Source organism: Borostomias antarcticus, assembly GCF_949987555.1.
Source record: "Borostomias antarcticus genome assembly, chromosome: 18".
Classification (NCBI taxonomy): domain Eukaryota; kingdom Metazoa; phylum Chordata; class Actinopteri; order Stomiiformes; family Stomiidae; genus Borostomias; species Borostomias antarcticus.
The window spans coordinates 6,434,468-6,461,215 of record NC_140251.1 but is presented as its reverse complement, the minus strand read 5'-3'; the positions used below and the strand labels follow the sequence as shown (position 1 = coordinate 6,461,215).

Sequence of the window (26,748 nt, the reverse complement as noted above, 5' to 3'; positions counted from 1 at the left end):
GTTCCAGAGGTGTATGTTACAGCATCTGACATGTCTGATCCCCCCCGGCTCCTCCTCTCCTCTCCTCTCCTCTCCTCTCCTCTCCTCTCCTCTCCTCTCCTCTCCTCTCCTCTCCTCTCCTCTCCTCTCCTCTCCTCTCCTCTCCTCTCCTCTCCTCTCCTCTCCTCTCCTCTCCTCTCCTCTCCTCTCCTCTCCTCTCCTCTCCTCTCTCCTCAGGCTAGTGAGCGGGCAAGGCGACCATGTGCAGCTTCCTGAGCCCAAAGCAGGCCAGCGGTCCGGGCCTGACGGACATGCAGGAGTACAGCCAGTGGCTGGCCAGCCGGCACGAGGCCAGCCTGCTGCCCATGAAGGAAGACCTGGCCCTCTGGCTCACCAACATGCTGAGTAAGAGCCACTACTCTGGAGATATCATCAGATAAGATAAGATAAGATAAGATAAGGTAAGATAAGATAAGATAAGATAAGATAAGATAAGATAAGGAAATGTGGATGTTACAGCAGCAAGAAGGTACAGAATAGATCAGAGAAAATAGAAGAGTGCAAATAGATACAATATACTGTACATACAAGAGTAAAAAAACATATACATACATGGCACTGTTGTAGTGAGGTGACAGATGACATAGGAGGGCAGGGGGGTTCGATACTCGCTCTGACTGCTCGCCAAGGCTGTGAGTTTGTCCGTCTTGTTGGCCAGTAGATCTCAAGTTCCCCATCAAGATTTGAATCTCCTCTTCCTCTCTCTCTTGCCTTCTCACTGGCCCTCTTTCCTCTTCATAGTCACGTTAGATCAGATACCATATGATTCTCAGTGCTTCTGTCCTACTGTAGCAGTGTTAGCTCAATTTTATCTCATTAGCTCTACTGCCAAGGCATGTCAAATGTTCATGATAATAATAATAATAATAATAATAATAATAAACTTTATTTGTATAACACTTTGCATACAGAGACTGCAGCTCAAAGTGCTTTAACATTTCAGCACACAGCAACATGTGTCAAAGGTGTAAAACGCGTCAAAACCGGTCAGCTGTATAGATTTCAGAGGAACTCTGTCACATGGATGTGACTGTGACGTGTGTTCAGGAAGCAATGCTGAGGATTTGCACAGACAAAGTTTACTGAATAATATCTATTCAAATATTGGCACAGCCCATGAGTTCTCACATGAGACTCTGTTGTGACTCATCTGAGTTGGTGTTTATAAAAAGCTGTTTGTGTGTGTGTGTGTGTGTGGAGGGTGGGGGTTGGTTCATTTGGAGAGTTCCTCAGGAGGCTTGTGTATTGATCCCAAACCCATTACGAACAGCTGATGAGACCAGAAGAGTGTACGTGTCCCTTCCTCACACCCCACCCTCTAATTAAATAATGACTGTTGTTATCAGCACCTTAAGTAGGCCTAATGTAGAGTCTATAATCTGACATGGCGGGTCGATGTAGAGCATGGCATTAGGGGAGGGTTACCATTTCCATAATGTGGAGCTGATTTGGATTACTGCCACAGGTTTTGGCTCTTCTTCCAGGATATGTTTTCTGTCAGCATTTCACCTGAAATAATCCCTGAGCCTACCCCCCTATCTCTCTTCCCTATATCTCTGTCCTGTTTGCATTGGGAGCCAGCGTTGGTCTGCAGGGTGTTGGAGTATCAGAGCATCTAAAGGAAACAGAAGCCGTTCACACTGTTCATCTGGTCTGGTGCTACCAGTTCGTTTGCAGATACTCAGCTACTGATGACGGTGTTTCTTTTCAGAATAGATTGCTCATTTTCAAGCCAGTGATTTACGATACTACTGTACAGGCTTTAACTGTAATCCTACTATTTCTCTTTGCCAATCAGGGTGTGGCTGAAAAGGTCCCATTGTTTATATTGTTGGTCTACAGTACATATCAGATGTGCTCATAAAGCAGCTGTTTAGTGTCTTTAGTGGAGAGGGAGGGACTGTTCGTTATACAAGAGATACAGTATAGCAATGCAAGATATACAGTATAAGCTACAGCATCCATAGCCATCCATACCAGTATATTATCCCTATACTGTATAGATTTGTACTTCTTGTGTGATTTGTAAAAATTGTGTATTTGTAGTTATCTGTAACGAGCACATCTCGGAGCTGGCAGCAACATTTCACTGTGACTGTACATTACATGTGACATATAAAAAGAATCTGAGTCTGATCTGAATATACAGACGATCACGTCTTTGCTGTGATAGGAGGATGTATAGGAGCACTATGACTGGAGCTAAAATTCCCAAAGCTAAACCGAAGGCTAGAATGTTATTTGTATAAGTACTATTCACTGTGCTGTGTTCCCAGTAGGGGTAATAAATGTGAATGTGAGGCAGGAGAGAGTATATTTTCCTTCTCTAGCGAGAGGGAGGGGATTGCATGAGAATATAGCAGGAGCTTAGTACGGTATTTCCCAAGCTCTCCGTCTCTCCTCCTCTGGGCTCAATTACCACATTTGGAACTCATTAAACCTATAACTCCCCCCAATCCCCTCCTCCTATTAGAAAAAGAAAAGAGATGAAAAAAAAAAAACTCTACTTTCTTTCCACAGACACCCCCTGCCACCACCTCCTATTTCACAATGATCTAACTCAGAAAGAATGGTCGTCTGGAAGCCAGTCCACTGGAGCGACCACATGTTGATCACAGTTCTATCTCCGCGAGTGTGAGGGATAATAAAGCATTACTGTGCAAAATCAGATGGCTTGATGGGTTCTAGTCATCTGACTGTTCCTGTGCTCTAGCTCTCAATAGATAGATAGATAGATAGATAGATAGATATCTTACTGTTCCTGTGTTCTACAGTATCTGACTGTTCCTGTGTTCTACAGTATCTGACTGTTCCTGTGTTCTACAGTATATGACTGTTCCTGTGTTCTACAGTAGCTATCTGACTGTTCCTGTGTTCTAGCTATCTGACTGTTCCTTTGTTCTATATCTGACTGTCCCTGGGTTCTATATTGCCGTTCCTGTGTTCTAGCTCTATAACTGTTCCTGTGTTCTAGCTATCTGACTGTATCCAGCAATCAGGTTTCTCTTCTTTCAGTCCTGGGCCGTTGTAAACAGTTGGCCACCATAAAAGTCTAAAAACCACCTAATATCTAACTGTACTTTGAATTTCTAGCTGAAATTAGACTTGAGGTTTTAGTGTAAACAGGGGCAATATTCTATTTCAATTTGCCATTTGCAGACGCTGTTTTATGAGTGAGCCTGTGGTTGCCGGTACAGTTAACAATTTACAATGTTTTTGAGCTAGTGTTGGGGTTAAGTAGCCTCATGAGACCATCCTGATCTCACATTTTGTTCCTATCTGAGAGATATTGTGAGATCGGGGTGGTCTCACAAGCCTAGGGGTGAAGTATCTTGCTCATGGGCATAACGGCAGGCAATGATGGCCTGGCTTGGTCATTATGCTCTACCTGCTGCCTGTGCTGAGTATTGTCGTGAAAGTCACTGTGCAGTGCACGTAGATGCAAATTCTTATTCAAACTCTTATTGTATATTTTCCAGTGACTGCAGTATGTAGGTACTCTGGAACACAAAGCCCCAGGTGAAGCTCTTGGTGGAAACGGCTCTACCGTTTTAACAGGTCTCCTCTCCTCCCCTGCTCCCTGCACAGGCCTGGAGATCACAGCTGAGAGCTTCATGGGTCGTTTGGACAACGGCTTCCTGCTGTGCCAGTTGGCTGAGACGCTGCAGGAGAAGTTCAAGCAGAACAGCGGCGAACTCCCTTCGCCTGGCAACGGCAAGGTAACAGGTTACTCGTCCACCACCGAGACAGCGGAAGCTAAAACCCTTTTTGTTGTTGTTGCTGTTGTTGTTGTTGTTGTTGTATTTTGCCTGTGCATACAGTACTGTACTGTATGTCTCACAACTCATCTGCTGGTAATTCAGGCTAGGAGTTTTAGGAAGCCAAATTAATATAATGCACCCTTGTATTCTGAACAGGCTAAACAGCCTCTAAGGCCTGGAGACTGACAGGCAGATCATTGCTTTAATGGTGGTGTATATCTCCTGGGATTGTTTTCGTATTTCTCCATGTACTGTAAGATTACAAAGGAATTTGAAACCCAGACAAGACATGAGTCAATGGACAGATGCTCTTACCGTTTTCATCGTCTTTTGATATGGCAAACAAACCAACATACCTCCCTTCAGAGATAACTGATGCAGTCTGTTTCTCTGAGGTGAAACGCTTGGAGGTTCTTGTGAGACTGCAGTATCACATTGTGTTTTCATTGTTGAGTAGTTCAGCAAATAGTTAGTTTTTTTTATTGCCATAAAAAAATAGCAATCCATATTCCACTTGTGCAATAGACTAACCAAAACTATTACAGCTTTATGACACAGACTTAAGGCCAACTGAATATACTGTAATACATATAGTGTTATCATAGCATATCTATTTATGTAGATGTCATTCAGTGAGATACAATCTTTCTCTGCTCCATGGACACAGATTTGAATAGCCTGACACTTGCTTCCTGGAACGTAACTTACAGTTTGTAAACTGCTGACCATGCTGTTTAAATTGACCAGGCTGATGGCAGAAACGGGTTCTAAAATCCCTGATGGGAAATGCACAGAGTTTACTGTGTGTTTATGTTGTAAATTACAAAGGCATGTATGGCTTGCTTTGGCCAGAGTCCAGTCACATAAGGGCCTCAGTGATGGACCTGTTGCCATCCACTCCAACACCGGCAAAGGCAATGGAAGATCCACTGTTTTTCTCCACAAAATACAACATAGATGTTAATTGTAGGAGATTTTGTTAAACCATACTATTACCAACTTTGTGTTCAGGTCAGGACATTCCCCTAATGGCAGTTCTGAAAGAGTGAGACTGTAAGACATAACCCAATAGAGCTAAAGAGTTTACAGTTAATCAGGAGCTGTTTACTAGCAGGGAAGAATAGCTGGGCTGTGTTTGTGTTGAGTGTAGTTTGACTGACAGGTAGCTGGGCTGTGTTTGTGATGAGTATAGTTTGACTGACAGGCTGTATTTGTGATGATTATAGTTTGACTGACAGGTAGCTGGGCTGTGTTGTGGTTATGAGTATTGTTTGACTGACAGGTAGCTGGGCTGTGTTTGTGATGAGTATAGTTTGACTGACAGGTAGCTGGACTGTGTTTGGGATGAGAATAGTTTGACTGACAGGTAGCTGGGCTGTGTTTGTGATGAGTATAGTTTGACTGACAGGTAGCTGGACTGTGTTTGGGATGAGAATAGTTTGACTGACAGATAGCTGGGCTGTGTTTGTGTTGAGTATAGTTTTACTCACAGATAACTTGGCTGTGTTTGTGATGAGTATAGTTTGACTGACAGGCTGTATTTGTGATGAGTATAGTTTGACTGACAGGTAGCTGGGCTGTGTTGTGGTTATGAGTATAGTTTGACTGACAGGTAGTTGGGCTGTGTTGTGGTGATAAGTATAGTTTGACTGACAGGTAGTTGGGCTGTGTTTGTGATGAGTGTAGTTTGACTGACATCTAACTGGGCTGTGCTTGTGATGAGTACTGTATACAGTAGCTTGACTTGTCCCTCTATTTTTTGAGGGAACTCAGTCATTTTAGGGAGCAGACAACAGGCAAGTCATAGAGGCCAATTACAAAACAAAATCACAGCATGTTTTTTATTCCAGAGGCGCTGAGAGTGAAGTTTTAAGGAAATAGCCTCAAGGCCAATTTTGAAATAAACAGTGTTCATACTTGTATAGTCAGTGTTTCAGTTATCGAGCGCCCAGTGCTGGTGCTGATTATAACTCAGTGAGCACGCTGATCGATTTCCCGGCCAAGTAGAAGGAAGGGAGCTGTATACTCCTCTGTTGGCTCTCCAGTGAGAGTTCTTCATGTTTGCACGCAGGCTTTAGCGAGCCTGCGGACGGCCAGTCTCCTGATCCCAGTGTGTGAGCGCAGCAGCACAGATGTGTGGAAATACTTGAGGTCAACGGGCGTGGGATTACGAAGGGCCTGCTGGAATAGAAGGGTCTATTGATCTGGGAGGCCATGAAAAGGGAGAGCTCCAAGAGCAGGGGAAGTGACCCCTCTCAATGCAGTTCCCAGCTCCAGAGAAACGGACAAGGAAAGTGGCGTGAAAGTAGTTGTTTAGGTGAACAGAACGGGCTTCTCTAAGCTGTAATCATGTAATCTCCTTCAAAGGTGATACGGAGGAACCTATATTCGTCTTTCAAATCATGTTTGTCATGGGGGCCGTGAGAAATAATTAGCACGATTTATGATTGTGCTATTTCCATGTTGTACTTCCTTCCTACCAGCACTCACTAAGCCAATTATTTGAACCACCTCGTGAGAACATTAAAGTTTTCTGAATCTCTTTTTACATTTCTTATTATAAAGCTGAAAGGATGCAGGTATTTTTAAATCATTGCTTTAAAACATTCCATCTAATTGTCAGAGCCGTTTTGAGCAGCTTTGAAGTCACATCCCAGCAGCAGTGTCATAAAGAGACTAGGCCTAAATGATTCCAGCAGGGAAGGAGTTGATGATCGATGAGTAACTAACCATTGGTGTCAGACGGGAACGTCCACTGCTCCACAGCAGGGACTCACCCCCCCAGCCCAGCAAGAGGAACACACAAGTGTGCTCAACATGGATGATGTTTGGAACGTGTTTTCACTCGTGGTTATACAAATGGAACATCAATCTCAGATGAAGGCATAAATAGATGACTTTGATCTTCATATAATTGCCTCGGTCAGCTTGCCCCATATGTTCCCTGAGTCAGAGTTGTACTAGAGGCCTGTATTTATGTTGGTAGGTTTTGAGTGTAGGCCTACTATACTGTATATAATGAGGGGGGTACAGTAGTGGTGTTCCGCTCATGCTACCATTTATTTATTTATTTACTTATTTATTTACTACTGTAATATTAAAACTGCATTAAATCATCACAAACCTCTCCGTCATGCCTCTGTCAACACTCACGCCCTAAAAAAACAAACGTTTATGAGGATGATTGTGATCACACTGGTGATGACGTCACTACAGCTCCCCCACAAAAAAGATTTTCCCCAAATCCCCACTACAACTCTGTGTAATAATATATTTATTCCCATAGATGTTGTAGCCTGTTGATGGACTGAGTTACACTGTAGGGCCAGAACATAAACTAAAGGGTTTTAAAAGCTTTCTGACTGAAAGATTTATTGAGTGATTAATGTACTTTGTGACTATCATAGAGAGCCTATAGTTTTCAAGTAAAACACGATGACACGTTCAAGATGTCAGCTTTTTTATTACTAGCATTATTTAACCCGCACCTCCACCCAGACCTCTGCCTGATAACCCTCACCTCCACCCAGACCTCTGCCTGATAACCCTCACCTCCACCCAGACCTCTGCCTGATAACCCTCACCTCCACCCAGACCTCTGCCTGATAACCCTCACCTCCACCCAGACCTCTGCCTGATAACCCTCAGCTCCACCCAGACCTCTGCCTGATAACCCTCACCTCCACCCAGACCTCTGCCTGATAACCCTCACCTCCACCCAGACCTCTGCCTGATAACCCTCACCTCCACCCAGACCTCTGCCTGATAACCCTCACCTCCACCCAGACCTCTGCCTGATAACCCTCACCTCCACCCAGACCTCTGCCTGATAACCCTCACCTCCACCCAGACCTCTGCCTGATAACCCTCAGCTCCACCCAGACCTCTGCCAACACAGGTGACAGCAGAACCCAATACCATCACCGCTAGGGATGAGAGCAAGGGAGATTATTCAGGTAAACACAATAACTATGGTTGCACACACACACACACACACGGCCCACTCAGGCTATGTGTCCCTACGTGGGCAGCGTCGTCTGAGGAATGCGAGATAGAGGAGCAGCAGAATAGATTCCAGAAAAGTCAGGAGTGCCTGCCTGGAAAGAACGGGGAAAAATCCCCACAAAAAAAAAGACAGCATTTTTCCAACATGACCTCACTGCACCTTTTCTCCGGGCTCAGACGCACACATCCTGCAGAGAACCCGCAGCACGGTGCATAAATCTTTCAGAGGGCTTTGTGTGTGTGTGGGGGGGGGGGGGGGCGAATGCTACACATGGAGCGTCATTTGATCCCAAATCATAGCAGGCCTGGTAAAGTAGCCAGGGGTCTCTCCCCCCAGACCCCCCCCCCCCCCCCCACCATCTACCATATTGATCTGTGAACGGAAAAGGGCCTTGATCTGGAGCTGAAACCGGAGCCTGGACAGATGGAGAAGATATCAGCGGCAGGGCTCGGGGCTGGACGGTGATGTGTTCTGATGGAAGTGCTGGGGGTTGGGCTGCGTGGCGCCTAGATTGGTTAACTAGGCTGCAGCTCGCTTTTTCTTGGAAAAGGAATAAGGACCGGGGGACAAGTACATTAGCTTCTGTTGCGCTTGAAGTGTTTCAGCCCCACTATGAGATCATTCGATGGCAAATGCCAGCTTCGGTATATCTCCTTTACTGTAGTAACCTGACCGGTGCGAGTGACCCTGGCTGCTGTGTGCTAGAATATGCTGAGTGTGAAGGGTGAAGTGGCGTGATGGTTGTTGTTGATGTTATTGTTGTTGTCTTCGCCAGGCCATCCCCTGTCGGCGAATCCCGTGCCGGGCCAGCGCTCCATCCGGCTCCTTCTTCGCCAGGGACAACACAGCCAACTTCCTGGCCTGGTGTCGCCAGGTCGGGGTTGGAGAAACCTGTCTATTTGAATCAGAGGGCTTGGGTAATAACCTGTAACCTCTTTCCAAACCAACATGTCAGACACAGAGTGTAAAGATTGATTTGCTGAGGTATTTTTGTGTGTGTTGAGGTCCAGAAAACCACCTCTCTTGTTTCCTAAACTTTGGTTATTGCTCCAGATCCTCCTGTTAGGACTATTGTGTAGCGAGGCAGAGAGGAGTCCTTTCAGAGGAGAACATGGGCCAGATTACAACAGTCAGGTTTCAGTTTCCCAACATAAATATGGCCTTGTCCGGCACACACCACGCCAGTAGCACTGCCAGGAGGGACGACCCGGATAGCTGGACTGGTTGGGATGCAGAGGCACAAAAGCATCTCTCTGACCGGTCTGAATGGGCTGATTATCCTGGTGGAGCACCCTGGACCTCACCACCGCTGTCTCCCTGCCCACCCTCTCAGAAAGTCCCCCAGCCCAGACAGAAACCAGTAGACCAGCCCCTAGCCGCTCTCAGAATGTCCCCCAGCCCAGACAGAAACCAGTAGACCAGCCCCTAGCCGCTCTCAGAATCTCCCCCAGCCCAGACAGAGACCAGCTCCCACCCCCCTCTCAAAATATCCCCCAGCCCAGACAGAAACCAGTAGACCAGCCACTATCCCCTCTCAGAATCCCCCCCAGCCCAGACAGAAACCAGCCCTGGACTCTGTTCTGCCTCAGTCCCCCGTCCTCCTGCCAGCCGCCTGCTGTGACCGCTGGGAGCGGTTCTGCTTCACCAGATGACTTCCATAACTGGATGTGCATCTTAAACGGTGGTTCGGCGCAAAATGTCTTGAGGAACATGCAGGGGAGAACAGACGTGGAGTGTGAGTTATAGTAGTGTGAGAAAGTAGGCCACTGCTATGTAAATGTTTTGCTCAGTGTGCACTCGGGAACCTGGTGCTCCCTTTTACTCTGAAAATAGTTCTGCTGCACTACTTTGACGTACAGTAATGTTAGGATGATCATAGATGTTTTCATGATATGAAATACTGTATTTGTTGGTGTCCAAAATCACATTCAGTGCAGGTTCTGCTGCAGTACTTTGACACAATGTAAGGATGATCATAGACATTTGCTTGAAATACGAATGAAATACCGTATTTGTTGGTGTCCAAAGTCAGATTTGTATGTAACTGTTACCAGTAGTGCAGAAGAACCTCATTTCCCCCTGCTTTTTGGCTGAGTTGATGGCCTTCGCTGCTTTTAACGGCAGCCAGTTGGCCCTGATGTGAATGACTTTTAAAATGCACACAGGGGGACTAAATTCCAGAGAACGTACACACAAAATGATACACAGACACAGTCACAAAAAGAGCGAAACAATGTACAGATGAAACACATTCTGGAGCAGGGGGACTGTGACTGAACATGTGGCACACGGAGTGACAGTCCTGTTCCTTCTCTCCCCTCCCCTCTCTCTAACGGGCTGTGCATCGTCAGGGGTGACAACAACAGGTTTGCGGTCATGAGGTCTTTATCTTATCACTAATGCATGGTGTGCTCTGTCATGTGTTCATCCCTCATTCACTCTCGCTGTGTGTGTAGTCTGAGATTCCTGCCACAGTCCTGTCTGTGTCTTGACCTTCAAAATGTTTGGTGAATCATAGTATTTAGTCAATGGTTATTCACTTTACCTTAATTCACTTTCAACAGGTCTTAAAAAAGGGAAAACAGTTTAGCATGAGCCAAATTAAACCAAACATTTCCATTTGAAAATACTCCATGTTCAACATGTTTTTGTGATGAATGGTTGACCTAATGGCACTTACTGTATAACGCAAACACTTTCATGAGATGTTACTTTGTGTATCTAAAGTCTATAGGATTTATTTTGTTTTTTTTGTTTGGCCTGTTGCAGTGGTGCATTGCAGTGTCGTGTCACAATGCATGAAGCTATATACGTATATCATTTAATGTACAGTAAAATCATTTTCACTTCACATTACCACCACCACCACCACCACACTTATACTCTTTGGAAAAACAATGATGTCCTAGTCCTTGTTCCACTCATAACCATCGGAATGTTAGAAGGCATTCAGGTCATGCGTATATATCGGTCTAAGATGTCTGTCTCTCCTCCAGTTCTTCACAAGCAGCCACGGGAAGTCTGCCTCTGCCTGCTAGAGCTGGGAAGGATAGCGTCTCGGTGAGGTGGCAGGTTTTCACCGTCAAAGCTTTGAAACCGACATGTGAATCACAGTGCAACAGACATGTAAAGAAGGACTGCGATTCTTACATCTTATTCTGCTGTCAGTAGTTGAGTGGAACGATGGAACTTCCTTTCTCTTTCATTCAGGTACAAAGTGGAGCCTCCGGGTCTGATAAAGCTGGAGAAGGAGATCGAACAGGAGGAGAAGGCTCCACTACCTCCCCCGTCCCCCGTCTGCCCCACCCCGCCCCTCTCCTCCCCCCCGTCCCCCACTCCCTCTCCCACCACCAAGTCATCATCCTCGTCCTCGTCCTCGTCCGCCAAGAAGAGCACAGGGAAGCTCCTGGATGATGCTGTGAGTAAACCGGAACGGTAAAACCATCTCCCTCGTCCGCTGTGGTAATAAAGCAACACATTCTGGTTCGATGGCTCCCAGCTCCTCTGATAAATCAGACATGAACCTCGCTCTGCCACACAGGGATTGTTAATTGGTTGGTTGCTAAAGCCAAATGGTTAATACGACGAGATGTTGTTCGACGGTGGGGTTGAATGTGTGTGTCTACGGCTGTGTGTGTGTGTGTGTGTGTGTGTGTGTGTGTGCAGGTGAGGCATATCGCTGAAGACCCGCCCTGCAAGTGCCCTAACAAGTTTTGCGTGGAGAGGCAGTCCCAGGGTCGATACCGAGTCGGGGAGAAGATGCTCTTCATCCGGGTGGGTGCCTTCTCATCTCATCTCATTAGACCTGCATGTGTCACACACACACACACACACACACATAGCAGGCAGCTGAACTCTTGTAGCCCTGGATCGGTTGGCGGAAATAGAATTGATTTGCCTTGGAATACCACCTTGCTTTGTGTAACCTACTTGTGAATATTGACTGTGAGCTGCGTAGTATCTAGGTGGCTACAGACCTACACAGCCTATATTGTCCGCATACTGTAGCGAAACCACTGGCTCCTTGTTCAGGGATTTGATGAGTCTAGATTTCGGCTGACCTACTTTCACCCACTGAGTTGTTTATTGACTTCTCAGTTTTCGTCCGATTTCATCAGGTTGGAGTTTTATGAGGCTCCGCCAACAATAAGGGTTTTCATCTCGGTGCAGAAGCACATTCATACTGGCCCAGTCACACTACTTACAGCAGTCTGTTGATTTAGGTCTGACTATGGGATGAAAGTCCTCCATTGTTTCTGGCTGGAGCTCTGTTGCTGTGGGGTTTCATTTACTGGTAATGGTATTCCACCGATGTCTGTTTCTGTCTGGCCAGCACTGTTGTGGTTCAACCCACCATAATGGCACAGTACTCAGATTCCAATATAGCTTGATGACAGAGCCATGAACAATATGAAAATAGTTGACTACTCTGTATGGTTACCTTCAGACTGAGTAATCAAGCACTAAAATCTCATTACAGGCGATGTCATAGATAATGAGCCTGTAATTAACGAGCTGCACATTTTAATCTATTGGTGCTCGAAACCTTTGAATGTACAGTTATTTCAGATAAAACCAAACCTTAAATGGAAGGGACAAAGGGTATAAGGAGCAGATGAGTGGAAAGACTAGCAGAGAAGAGTGGAGAGACCAGCATAGATAAGAAAGACTAGTAGAGATGAGTGGAGAGACCAGCAGAGATGAGTGGAGAGACCAGCAGAGATGAGTGGAGAGACCAGCAGAGATAAGAGGAGAGACTAGCAGAGATTAGCGAGGTTGCATCGTTACTCCAGGGATCCTTGTTACTTGGCAACCCAGGTCCAGGATCACACCTCTGAGAATGAGGATTGTGTGGATTGTGAGCTCCATGTTTGCAGGACATGCTCTAGAGGTCCTCTGCTGTTAACACGCTGTACTTGCAGCACGGATACTGTAGGTTTATTATGTATTTAGGATTTTGATGAAGACCGGCAGAGGTCAGGCTCGTGAAACCATCCTGATCTCGCGAGCTCACGCTACATTACATCACATTACATTACAGTCATTTAGCAGACGCTTTTGTCCAAAGCGACCAACAATAATTGCATTTGCATAACGTGGAAAAGCCAATGTACTACTACTGTACTTGCCAGAACCCACAAGTGCATCTCCTTTCTAAAACAAGTGACTAAGAACATAATCTAGTGCTGAAGGCAAAGTGCAAGAATAGCAATCTAAAATACAATAGGTGCTTACGTTGTTTCACAAACCATCTGGCACGTCAGGTTATGCAGAAGTTGGGCTAGAGAAGGATTTGAGTTTGTCCGTGCGGTCGTCAAACTAGCATCCACCACTCTGAGTCTGGCCAAAAGATATTCCAGATATCCCTTCTGCTATCCTACATACTATCCGTAGAGACAAAAATGAATGCTGATTTAAGGCAAGGCAAGTTTATTTGTATAGCACATTTCAGCAACAAGGCAATTCAAAGTGCTTTACATGAGACATTAAAAGCATCAATACAAAGTGCAAGAAACACATAAAAGGTCATATGAAACGAAATGCAAAAAAGGACATTTAAAACAAAATGCAGGAAAAATAAAATACAGGAATAAAGGTTACAGTGCAGTGTACGAATGAATAATTATTTGATTTAATAAAAAGCAGCGGCGAAAAGAAAAGTCTTCAGTCTTGATTTAAAAGAACTGAGAGTTGCAGCAGAATTGTAACCCGGTTTTCAAGCCAAACTCATACAGTATACGCCCCTCTTGCAGCTGTATGCATGTTTTCATTATGAAGTAGACCGTCAATAAAAGGTTTCCAGTGGTACAGTGTGGTAGAAGAATAAGTGACAGAGTACAACACACTGAGAGTCTACGGTACATGGGAGAGGCTGGACAAATAATAACAAATTAGGTCCCTTTGTGTTTGCGTTTTAAGATATATTCCAGAATTCCCAGAATGCTTTTCAGAGGGCTGGAAAAAGGATTGTCTATGCTGTCATCTCTATACTGTGTGTGTGAATCACACCATGTCAGCAGGTAAAAGAGAGTGTGAACCATACTGGATCTCTCTCTGGCTGTCCGCTAAGGAGCTCCTCACAGAGAAAGAGATATACGTTCAAAACTCCTCAAGCAGCACCACTCTTTACATGACATTATTACTGCAGAGGTGTCCTTGGGGTGAAATGAATATATGGCCCCCATAACAGAAAACCTAACAACAAAACATAACCATATTATTGAGTTATTCAGGCTACTGTGGTCATCAGCAAAACAACATGGGAGTTGACAGTGTGTCCTTCAGACAGGAGGCCTTGGTAGGCAAAGGTAAAACCCGTTCCTCATCTCCCCCAGTGGAGACTGAACTCTCCGACCTCCTCAGTTCCCAGAGTAAATGAGAGGGGCACCGGTGGCTTGAGCCTGTACTGTCCGTTGAACCAGCCTCCCCTCCAGGCCCCCCAGCCTCTCCTGGGTACAGTACTGGGGCTGGGTTATAGCTGGGGTTCTGTCTCGTGGCTCTCGTAGCGTGATTGAAACCTTGTCTCCACCACAAAACCCATTACGGGTTCAGTCACAGAGCCCGGGGGCCTGCTGCAGCTGATTGGAAGCGTTGCCCTGCCGATGCCCTGCTGATTGATTCTTCTAAAGAGGGCGTATAAAAGTTTGATGCCGTTGTGCTGCGGGAGCGACTGTGGAAAAGGAATGATGGCCGTAAAATTGCCACCCCCCTCCCCTCCGGTCTGTTTAATACCTTATTTCCAGCATGCTTTGGAAATCTCAACGTTTTATGCAACTGTCGCTTTCACATTAAAATGGAGTACGGTTTGCGTTTCTAAACCGGTTGTGGAGGATGACTCATCACTTGCTGGCATTAAATAATGCTTTGATTGAAGAGGACCGTAGGCTACTGTGTACATGTGATTGCTGACAGATCCTTCTCTGTGATGTACAGTACCTCATCTCTTCTCTGGTACTGTAACAGAAGCAGTTGTCTCCGCCCCTGAATCCCCCAGCCCTGGGTGTGCCGCTACATTCAACAGTGAGGCTTTGATGAGGCTGTTACACAATACAGCTTGAGCTCAGAGTGCTTCTGCAAATGGATCAATTCATGCACAGTAATTCTGCGTGATTTGTTTTAATGTGCCATGAGTCACATCATGCCATGTTATTATAGTCTTCAGTACACTTACTGTATATTTACTGCCGCAATTGAGTCATTGATTATGAATGAGTTCGGGGGGGTGGGGGGGGTGTTTACCACTATCAGCTTATTTCATCATACTGTAGATATGAAGGGGAGTAAATGAAGACGGTGTTTGTATGGGATGATGGGACAGAGTGAGGCAGGAGGATTCACGCGCGGAGCCCCTGGGGAATGCAGACGCCTGAATTGCCAATGGGTGATAAATATGGCAGACGCTTTCATTTATTCTGCTATTTCTTGATGTTGCCATGGTACCCATCCCTGAGAATTCAGTGTATGCGTCAGGCGTGAGCAGCCAGACTGGGTGGTGGGGAGGGAGGGGTGTAGGGTTGTAATTTAAAAGGCGTGGATGGAATTAATATTGCTAAATAAAATGCAGCCCACTTCAAATAAATTCCTGGTTCACTACAGCATATGATTTTCACATTCTCAGTTAATTAGTGAACAGTAGGCTAGTCAGAAGCCATCAACAGAACCCTGTAATTCTGGAATCGACCAGTACCCCACATGGTGGCGAACGCTGGTTGGGGTGCTCCGTCCTCTGAGGCTCATTGCCAGACAGAGGACTCACCAGTCATCACAAAGATCTGACATTAAAGCCATGATTGGCGGGTCATTCGTCTCTAGCTCAAACAAAAAAGTTGGCAGTGGTTAGAATGTTGGGAGTTTAAAATTCACCTGCAAAATCCATCCAACCGGAGCCAAACAGTCACCAACAAACATGGCACACCAATCCAACGTTGGCGTCGGTTGGTGACGGTTGGGGCAGCGTGCAGACACCTTAAAGGAGTAGTAAAGGGAAAATGCATGTTTAGCCCTTTTTTAAGGTTACTTATGATCATATACAATGGTTCAGATCAAAACGTTGACAAAACTAGCACTTTTGAGAAAGTCTGATAATTGCCCTACCACCGTTTTGGTCATACAATGGATGTGGGTGGGCACCTTGAAAAATCTGTCAAAAACATGTTAAAATTCGCCGCAAAGTATGAATCCTGTAGGGTTTTATTGATCATTTTATGAAATCTATTGACTTGTATTGATGCAACCGTTGTAGGTGTGTAGATCAATCCGCAAAGGGGATTCAGGAAGCGGAGCTACTTACGGTAGCTATTGTTATTGTTTACGTTGCTAGGCTACCTACTTTGCGGAAGTTTACACACGTATGTGCTGCGACTAAATAGTTCTATGCTAAATATTTAAAAAAGCCTTTCCAGATGAACTAGAATCTTACTTTATGGCGAATTATATGTCAGAACGCCAACTAACACCTCGGTGAGTTTCTTGCCTACAACGTAACAGTAGGGTCCTTTATAAACGCTGTTTACAGTGGCGCTGAGGTTTGCCTGTGTGTTGTCCCATCCCTCCCTCTTCCTGTAGATGCTGCACAACAAGCATGTGATGGTGCGTGTGGGCGGAGGCTGGGAGACCTTTGAGAGCTACCTGCTGAAACACGACCCCTGCCGCATGCTGCAGATCTCCAGGGTGGAAGGCAAGATGTCCCCCGTCACCGGAAAATCCTCCCCGAACATCAAGGACCTTTCTCCCGACAGCTACTTGGTGGTGGCTGCTCACTACCGCAGCAAGAAGTAAAAGATGTGAGACATTGGCGAGGCGCGTGCAGGCCAGGAAGACTTTTGTGTTCTTGCACCTCCTACTTCATGTGAGGGATCCGTCCATAGGCAGCAGGCTTGTGTTATGGTCACTATTGTACTTGCATTTCCCAGACAGTTGCGACGACTTTCACAATCATGTTTAGCCTAGGATCAAGACTGGTATATTTGGTAGGCTACTACAAGTAAGGTTGTAATGTAACATTTTGTGTTTTATTTAGTTTAATGGTCATGCTTGGTGTGATTTCTGCCTGGATACTCATAATGTGGTTTTAATGAACTGATTTTGCTGTGTGCACCTGAAGCTGTACATTTATCATCTCAGACTGGCCATACATTATCTTTTATGAATACTATAAAGGAAAGTATTGTTAAATCGGTAGGACTGGAATGTTAATCTAATTTCTCAAACCACTGTCAAATCATTTTGAGCGTTACCATCAGATATGCAGTATGACATATGGCTTAACAGTTTATTCATGCTGGCAAACATGGCAAGTCTCTTTTCTCTGGCTTGATTTCACTTTTTATAGACCAAAGACCATTTCCATTTGGAATGAAAGTCAACCATTGTTATGAGATGTCATTACTATGTTATTAAGATCCCTCTTTACTAACAATATGAGTAGCAATACTTAGAACTCTTACATATCGACTGGGGATTATTGATTTTATACAATGTCTATAATCTGAAATGAACTGTTATCAGTTTAATTCATGCAAATAGATTGTTTTTTTAAAATAAAAGAACACTTGTTAAGAAACCCTATTAACATATTATTGCTAGAAAATAACTTGTGAGGATTAAAAGACAATCAAATGTACAACATATCTCATTGATGTCATTCACTGATCAGGTTCAGAAGTTGATTATTACTCCCACAAACATAGTTTTCTGTGCAAGTATTAATCGACACCACTGCACCTTTTCAACGTAGCTGTGTTGTGGACAGTGGAATTCAAGCTACTTCAATCTGAATGCAACAGGGGACCTCTGCAGTCAATATTCTTCCAAACACACAGGTCTGGTGGTTGTTGTACAGTACATCATACTATAAGGGAAGGGTGGACGCAACTATGTCATTGCAAGTGCATTTTGAATGGGCATCGCACTAGTTACATAACATGGCTCCAGCACCTGAATCGCAGGCCCAATTTAATTTTCTGAGTGTCAGGCTTAAAGTGATGAAAAAATGTTAATGAAAGCAGGCCAGGTCCACCTGGCTTATGTGCGTGGCTGGCTTGTTTCTGTTCAGGACTGGTAGGACGGAAGCTAGTCATGCCACTGAAATAGCTGTGAATTGAAATGACATGAAAATCTCTATCTGATATTAATCTGAATAATAGTCTGATAAATTAAGATAGGTCCTATCGCCTGGACACATCAGTTCCAATGCTTCCAATGCTAATCCAGCCCAATAAGAGCGGGATAGCCAGTTAGCTCATGAGCTCACAACAACTAGCAGCAGCTTCCATAATATTAAAGGGGAACACCGCTGTCATAGCAAGTTTAGCTCAAATGTTGCTTTGTCCTCAATGAAACCGATCCGTGCAGTAGTAAGCTAGCTCCTTTTTCCTCTGTGCGTGCACCCCCCTTTATAATGGAGGTCTATGGGCCTCTGCTAAAAACTATGATAAACATGCATTTCCAAGGCAGGAAGCGCAGGGTGTGATCTTACCGGTGTCATTATGCTGTCATGTGAAATATATCGCATGAGCCAGAACTATTTCGCCGAATGCACTACACCATAGCATACCTTTCGCACTGTAAACTTCCGCCGCACGTTGTAGAGAGAGCGCGAGCATGCGCGGTAAAGCTAGACAATTGTTTACATCCTCCTAACCATGCCTAACACGTCAACACATGGAGATGGCGATTCATTTCACAAGACAACATTCTACTGAGACCGGTAAGGGGCTTCTTGGCGCTTCCTGCCTTGAAAATGCATGTTTATCATACTGTAATTTTTAGCAGAGGCCCATAGACCTCCATTATAAAGGGGGTGCGCAGAGGAAAAAGGAGCTAGCTTACTACTGCACGGATCGGTAAATGCAGTCTATCTGCCTCTTGTGGTAGCAACATAGAACTGCAGGTTCTGGGACCACTGCTTCTTGTGGTAGTAACATAGAACTGCAGGTCAACAACAGGACAGAGGAAGACAGGGAGGGAGTGACAACCGGACATTTGCTATAATTGGTGCGCTGGCTTACAGCCACGCACAAAAATAGCAAATGCAAACTGTTCATCCAAAATTATAACTACAAATAATCAGAACCAGCCCTCAGTATTGCTTTCTTTTTTGTTAACATTTTTACTGGTATCATCTGATTAACCCAGATAAAATGCATTTTTGTGCGTGGCTGTAAGCCAGCACACTATAGATAGTAATTGTCGGGTTGTCACTCCCTCCCTCCCTCCTTCCTTCCCTCCCTCCTTCCCTCCGTCCCGTTGTTGACCTGCATTTCTATGTTGCCACCACACTGCACACTTTCAAGTTCCTTGGTGGTGTAAGGGATAAAGCATTTGACTCCCATGTGGAAGGTTGGGGATCAAGCCCCGGTGGGGATGGTTTTGGGAAACAATACCCACACCCTCTGCTAGCCTGTGGGTCTATTTCTACCTTTACTTTCGGCCTTTCCATCCCTCTCCCTCCCTCCTTTCCCCTTTTTTTGGAAGTACGAGAGATTCCATAGGAACAAAAATGCTATGACATCGTGCTCTTTGAAGTTCCTTGGTAGTGTTGATGAATCTAGGTCAAAATGTCTATATAACATCTACAGAGTCTTACTGCTATGTATTTGATTTAATGTGTTTGTTTGTTTTCACGTGGACACTGTGTAGTCGATAGAGTGAGGGAGACAGCTGATGCTGCTGCTGCTGTGGCCGTTTGGGGTAGTGGGTGTCAAGAGGGCACACTTATGCCGGGCTCACACTACAGGATATTTAAAATCCTAACCAATTTCGAAATCGGGTTACATCACGCACATAAGGAGAATCTTAACAGATATTCTTCTTGCGCATCTCAAACAAGCACACACAGCAAGATTTGAAAATAACGGCTCAGCACACACTACAGGATCTTATCGTGCCCGAGGGAGCAACGAACCACTGGTCTCGCCGTCTACTTGTAAAGTCGGGACGTAATAATCTTAAATATCAAACATGTTTTATATTATCGGGGCTGCCCCGATGGGTCTGCGAGCCGATCTGGAGGTATAAGATCTGTAAACCCCTTACATTATAAGATAATCTGGGCCGATCATCGGCCCCGACCAACTTTCCAGACCAGATTTCTCCTCCGATTGTCGGGAGGGGTGAATCGGGGATAAATAGGCCCCAAAATCCTGTAGTCTGAGCCCGGCATTAGGCCACAGGGGGGGCCTCTCCTCTGGGGTATCAATGACACATCTCTATGGGACACTGTAAACAGACACAACCCGGACTGACAACCAATGGTGATTAAGACATCATGTTAGGGTGGCAGGCGACACATCTGTATGGTCACTCCTCCACCAATCTAGCTTCACTAGGCCCTAAACGGGCAGGCCTAGGCGTGGGGGGTGGACCGAGAGAGCACGATTTAACGTCTCAACCAAACCTTGAGACTTCGATTTGGAAACGGCAGGCAACTCGGCCGGACAGATTGGCTGCTCCCAGCAGGCAGGCACGCTGATAACACCATGCGGGGGAGGGAAGACTCAGGGCCTCGTCTTCGCCCACAGCCGCAGCCAGCAGAGAGCAGGGAGAGACAGAGACTAGGGAAACATCCGAGTGTTCCATGTGATTGTATCTTTGTACAATAAATCTATCATCTGTCGCCGCTTCCAATCCCGTGTTGGCTGATTTCATCAATGACTATCACAACAAGAAGGTGGTTCATAATAAGAGGTGCTGCAACTCTTATCAAGGCTTACAAAAAATTACACGACGCAGAGCAACAGAAGAAAAGACCTCAAAAGCCAACAGTGTAGTGGATAAAACGTTTGACTCCCATGTGGCGAGTCAGGGGTTCAAGCCCCGGTTGACCACGAGCCTGTTTGATTTTTAACTTTAGTCTTCCTCTCCTCTCTGCCCCCATTGACTACCTACAGTATAGGTGTCTCAGTAATTACCCCTTATATATGAGGCTATACTTTGCATGTATTTACCAGGTATATGTTTAGTAATTGGGGGACTATGAAAGGAAGTGTTACCCAACAAATGTTCAGAGTAAGTTAATTTAGCAATAGAAATCCATAAGCCTAGGGCCAATGGGGCTAGGATATAGACAATAAACACTACCGGTGACCCTACAGGTGGAATTGTGGTGGAGCAATAGCGGGAGCATTTCGGATTACTAGCGGACCGCTGTCCCTGACGCTAATAATCCGCCAGAGTTCCACTTGCCATTCGATGTGCAAATGGCCAGGAAGCCGCCAGGGGATTCGGCCGGAGGTCCACCAGCTCGTCCATCAGGGACCCGCTGTAAGTCCGCTAGCCTTGTGTTATCTGGGTTTATCCCTTACCTTTGTCCAGAAAGTTGAACCAATTGCAGCAAAATAGGTAACGTTACAGGAATCATCAGTGTAACTGCTTTAGCCACTGACCACTACTATTAATGTTATGGAACCTGCTGCTAGTTGTTGTGAGCTCATGAGCTAACTGGCTATCCCGCTCTTATTGTGCTGGATTAGCATTGGAAGCATTGGAACTGATGTGTCCAGGTGACAAGACCTATCTTAATTTATCAGACATTATTTTATGTAATTTCAATTCACAGCTATTTCAGTGGCATGACTAGCTTCCGTCCTACCAGTCCTGAACAGAAACAAGCCAGCCACGCACATAAGCCAGGCTGGACCTGACCTGGTTTCACTTGCCTCGAGCCAATGCTTCAATGCCTTTATTTGTGATCTGTGACTGACCTCTAGCGGCAGGAAGCGGTACTGTAACATTGCCATGGTTGCCTCTAATTTGACAAGCTAGATGGCAGGTAAATGCATGCTTCTTTAGTGTCTTATACAATGTGTCTTGACTGATGCTAAAGCTCCAATCACAGAACTAGTAGCATTAAGATGTACAAGTTTACCCTTACTGTATTGAACAGTTTTCCTCTGTGAGCTTGCCAAATCACAATCTAACTCAACACTTGTAAACTACTGCAGTATGGATAATCCCTGGTGCATCATGAGTAACCTCTGGTGCTAAATTCAAGACGACAAGCTGCCGAGGACACAGAGTGGCAACATCCTTCCTCACGATCCTTTGATTAAATTAAAACAACCAAAACACAAGTCTAACTTAAAGGCAATTTATTTCAAATTCCATTGGCTTGACGTCCTGCCTTGTAAAATGGCAAGAGCACCTGGATCATAAAGAGATCAAGTGAGATTTTTGGGGAAAAATCCCTCAAGTAAGCAAAACAGGTAAAAATCCACTAGTATTACTTCACCAAGCACACACTTACATTCAATTCATTACTTCCTTCAATGTCATTTTGAGTTTTCACTGTAGTTCACAGGTAAATCCAGTGGAGAAATCTCACTGCCAATACACTAGCTTCACTACCAACATGAATATACATGCAAACTTCATTCATGAATTAATATCAATGGTACATTATCACTAACCATTCAGTTCAGGATAACATTTGCTTTTCATCAGTAACTCCACAATTACAACTTATAGCATTAGCTATGAAGCGACTTTGGGTAATTGAAAAGCGCTATATATATATATAAAAATGTATTATTATTCAAATTAAGCAGGCATACATGTCATATATTAAGATCTAAAACATGAGCAAATAAATTATATTGCACCGTCATAAGAAAACCAAATACTAAAGTGAAATGAGAACTCCATGGAGCAGTGTGGGTGCACACATTGAAATGAAGTACAATTGTAAAAAAAATATAATTTTGCAGTGATTAAAAATGAAAATGTGTTCGAACCATGGATTTTTAACATTAAAGGTACACTGTGTAGAATATAGTGCCATCTAGCGCAACGGTCTATATATGGAATATAATATAAGTATGTTTTAATTAAGAATTGCTGTGTTTTCGTTACCTTAGAGTCCTTTATATCTACATAGATAGCTGGGCCTCTTCCACTGGGCCCGCCATGTTGCACCGCCATGTTTCTACAGTAGAAACCAGAAAGGACAAACGACTCTAGAGAGGACACGTTTTTTGGAAGTAGCTACTGGCACCTTACAGGCCAGTACAGGGCACTGCTACGTCGTTGGAAAGGGAGGGGTGGGGGAGGAGGGGGTGTTCAGTTGGTGGTAATCTGCAACCTCACCGCTAGATGCCATTAAATTCTATGCAGTGCACCTTTAAGGACTTCTTAATGTATATACATTTCAAAAGGGAAAATATCGTCAAAAGATGCAAATATTCCTTAAACCGTAGTATGAAAAATTACAAAAGCACTGTGATATAAAACCTGCAGTGTTGACTAGTGAGGAGAGAAAGAAGGAGAGAGAGCGAGAGATAGATAATAGAGATCTATTATGGACACATAAGCAAGCATATTTGCTATGCGAATGTGTATTTATACAACACACAGAAACATGTCACCCCTGGCTGGTTGAATAGTTGATTAATTGATTGATTGGCATATCTTGGCTTAGGGAGTCATGTCTGAGAGTTCCATCTGGCAAATCAGGCAGAACCGTTCTTTCTATGAGAGGTGTGCCACTGTCCTAAACCTACGGAAAGCTTCCATTTAAAACAAGCATGGACAGAAAAGACAAAGAACAGAGAGCTTCTCAAATGTTTTTTTAAGTTGATCGGCAGTAGGCAGTACTTCATGTTGGCTGACCCTACAGTGGGTGTAGAAAGAGTAGGCTTCTGGGACTTCTCCACGTCGATCCTCAGCCCACCTGCCACTACACAGACAATAATGATTAAGAATTAATGAATGACGAAAAAGTGAATGTCATCTTATAAATCTTATATTACATTGATTGACCCCCCCCCCCCCCCCCCACACACACACACACACACACTTCCATGTGGCTTCCCATAATGTGAGATGTGTTGAAGATGAAATACTAACCCTCAGCCCACCACCGCCCGAGCTTGACGTGGTCATCGCCTGTTTCTCAATCTCCTCTTGTTTCTTCTTCTTACGCTCAACTGCTTCTGGATTTTTGACTCCCCTGAATGTTGTCTGACAGAAGGTGATTGGATAAAGTAAAGTGGCAGAACAGACAATAACTCAGGAAAACAGTGATACAGTAGACTAGTATTCAGACATCAATATGGAAGCTAACTACAGTCTCGTGTGCTGCCATTCAAGGCATGCTTGGTATGTGGTTTTCCATGTGGCAAAAGCAAGAGGGCCATGTTTAATGTTCACGTACAGACAGTGCGCGTGGTGAGCGTACAGTATGAAGTTGAGAAGGGCTTACTCGTTCTATCGTGTTAACGAAGAGCGTGAACCAGACAGGTTTGGAGCGCCAGACACAGCCAATCCGTGACATTCTCCATAGACTACACTTTAATACTTACCTTGATAATTTTCTATGTCGAGGAGGCATTTGTCTCCGACTGTGGAATGGACTGTAGAATCTCTGGATAAAAAAATACCCAATCATGAGGAACCTCACATGATTAGTAACTGATTATGGAAGCCTTCACATAAACGATCTAATACACCATACTTGGGGCCCCATTTTGTTGGGGCAAAAGCATTATGGTGTTTGCTCTGCACCAGACAACCCGGGCCCTTGGTATAGCCTAAACTAAATGGTGATATTTGCCCTGGAATGCCAGTCTAGATAGCCCTAGGGCATTGCTTTCCCCACTCATAGGCAGAATCTCGAAAGCCTTGAATGAATCCCTTAAACTCCCTCCCTCTCTCATCAAACCCTCCTCAGTCAGTTGTTGGAGGAAGAGATCCGTTTCCTTCAGTGAAGGAGGCAGGGGAGAGAATACACACAATGGTAAAAAAAAAAAAAAAGATTCCCTACAGATTTAACCAGTAATTTTTAGGTTTGAATTAAAGTGACCTACCTCCTTTTGACGTTTCTCGGCTGCATCAGCTAATTGTCGCCGTCTCGCCTCCTTTAAAGTAGATAAAACAGACAGTTGGACCGCGTTCCGTGTTCTGCTGTGAATACGTTGGAGACTCAATGGGCTTCATGCCTCTCGTGTGTCTGTGTTTTATTTTCGTTCAACATTCATTCCACACCCTGACTTCTAATTGTCTCTGTTTGTTCTCGTTGGTCAGTGTTCGACACAGTACAGTATGTCATTTGTAATTATGTGTATGGCAGGTCTATTAAACCAGTGAATGTGGCTGTTGGAGATGGTCCTCCACCAAGGTAAAATGCCATATACGTTTGTAATCTTTTAAAAAATAAAAAACACTTTTGAGTCACTTATTCTCAGTTATCATTTTACCACATTTGTCATAATGCATTATGGTAATATAAACCATAATTGCATTAATTTCAGCAGAAAGGTAGTGGGCTGTCTAACGTTAAACTAAGTTGCAACACGACACGTCTACCATCCATATCATCAGACTAGATAGCTGCTTGGTGCTTTAATTCCATCTTGCATACTCACAACTCACAACTAAAAAGAAACACTTTAAAATCATGAAACCTGCCATATGGCTGTTTTATGACTGTCAAAGTTATGTCCTTCTCAATTCATCATGGTAACAGGAATAAGAGAAGCTCGCAAACCTGCAACTACAACTTACTGGGTCTGGAGTCACCACGACGTCGTCCGCAGCGCCTCCAAAGCACGGTAAGCACATTCCCATACTTGGGTATTCGAGCAAAGGTAATTAATTCAGTGTCTTGTATTTTGGCAGCCAACGTAGCTAGTTAATGCCAGCTAGCTAGCTTGACCGACTGCTACTGTTGGCTAGTTTTGCGAGCTAAAGCAGGTCTACTACCCTACTGTAGCTAACTTGCTGTAGTCAACTACAGCGGGAAAAATAATAATTTCTGGCAACGTCGGACAGCTAGCAGGCAAAGGAGAAAGTTCAGCTACTCGGGCTAGCGGGGCAGGGCACTGGGGTCTAGGCAGCAGCATGCGACTCGGCTTCTGTTTTGACAGATAAGGTTAGCCTAGGCTAGTTAGCTAGCTAGCTACTCTGTAGAAGACTAACGTTAGCTTACTAGACTTACTACCAAAAGTATCTAGATAATCCGACGTACGTCATCGAGCTAGAAAGTTAATAAATCGTCTAAAAGTTACATATTTTCCCAGGCTAACCTGTTATTCCAACGCATCGTCAATTCGGATTCGCTACTGGCGAGTCGGCACTAGTACTGTAGCCTTCAGACTCCAGCTTCGCCAGAGAACAGTAACAGTTGTCCCGCTAAACAGTGCCACCCTGTGGTAGAGAGTGGACATTGCACAAGAGGACCAGTTCAGTTTTGGGATGGATGTAGACAACTCCAGACTCTTCGCCACTTTGAGAAACCTCCAGGAAGACATAGACGCAGCTACAGACAGAAAATAAAAATAGGTCTACAATTTAAAAAAAATAAAATAAAAATAATACAATAAAAAGATACATTACATTACGACCTTTTCCTTTTATTTCGCTTTTTTTTCTTTAAACACAATCCCTAGCACATTTTCTTGATTATTTTGATTGTTATGCGTACGTGTAAGTTACTAACGTAACCATAGGCTACTTTTTGCTAAATATTTATGAAGACAGGCTAGTCACATAGGCTACATCAATGGTATGCTATCAATAATACATGAATAAATAGCAGGCTTTTACCAAGTGATTAGAGATAATTGTATGCCTATTATAGTATCATGTTCCTGTTTATGAGTCATCATATTCCCACTTTGGTTTAATGAGTGGGCTACCCTGAATGATACCTTTTTAAACCCCACCCATGCATCTCAGTCATGTCAAAGGCCAGTGCACCAGTCTCAAGGTAGGACATGCTACATACAGTAGCCCAGTAGCCTACGTCCTCTACCATGGGGCAGTCATATTAGTTTCTCTGTTGTTTGAATCCTGTCCGGTGAGCAATTAAACAGGACCAGCCATGGAGGTCGAATGTCATATCATCCACGGCAGTTCCTCAGGTAGGGTATAAAGTTGGGCTCCGACGAAGGTCATTTTCGAGTCGTGAACATTAGATTTCAGGGTCAGGTATAATATGCGTTGAGA

The 26,748-nt window shown here is 44.5% G+C and overlaps 2 protein-coding genes across 2 annotated transcripts; one reads left to right on the top strand and one right to left on the bottom strand.

Moving 5' to 3' along the window:
* Positions 1 to 239: 239 nt before the first annotated feature.
* Positions 240 to 16,584, top strand: gas2a (growth arrest-specific 2a; the record flags this gene model as incomplete). The annotated part of the gene is made up of 7 exons (XM_084452889.1): positions 240 to 384; positions 3,628 to 3,758; positions 8,582 to 8,723; positions 10,803 to 10,866; positions 11,017 to 11,224; positions 11,473 to 11,580; positions 16,372 to 16,584. 7 exons carry the CDS (start codon positions 240 to 242, stop codon positions 16,582 to 16,584), a joined length of 1,011 nt encoding a protein of 336 aa, XP_084309015.1.
* Positions 16,585 to 21,913: 5,329 nt separating this feature from the next.
* On the bottom strand, positions 21,914 to 25,876 carry svip (small VCP interacting protein). The gene is made up of 4 exons (XM_084452890.1): positions 25,306 to 25,876; positions 24,609 to 24,659; positions 23,650 to 23,763; positions 21,914 to 23,479 (listed from the first exon to the last, which is right to left on the bottom strand). Exons 1-4 carry the CDS (start codon positions 25,366 to 25,368, stop codon positions 23,465 to 23,467), a joined length of 243 nt encoding a protein of 80 aa, XP_084309016.1. The 5' UTR covers positions 25,369 to 25,876; the 3' UTR covers positions 21,914 to 23,464.
* Between the last annotated feature and the right edge of the window lie 872 nt (positions 25,877 to 26,748).

What these genes read in the sequence shown, in the direction of transcription:
- svip (XM_084452890.1), bottom strand. Translation starts at nt 25,368, where the DNA reads ATGGGAATGTGCTTACCGTGCTTTGGAGGCGCTGCGGACGACGTCGTG. An exon ending in TCGTGGTGACTCCAGACCCA is followed by an intron (nt 24,660 to 25,305) that starts GTAAGTTGTAGT and finishes TCTACTTTAAAG; the next exon opens with GAGGCGAGACGGCGACAATT. An exon ending in CCGAGAAACGTCAAAAGGAG is followed by an intron (nt 23,764 to 24,608) that starts GTAGGTCACTTT and finishes ACCTTCTGTCAG; the next exon opens with ACAACATTCAGGGGAGTCAA.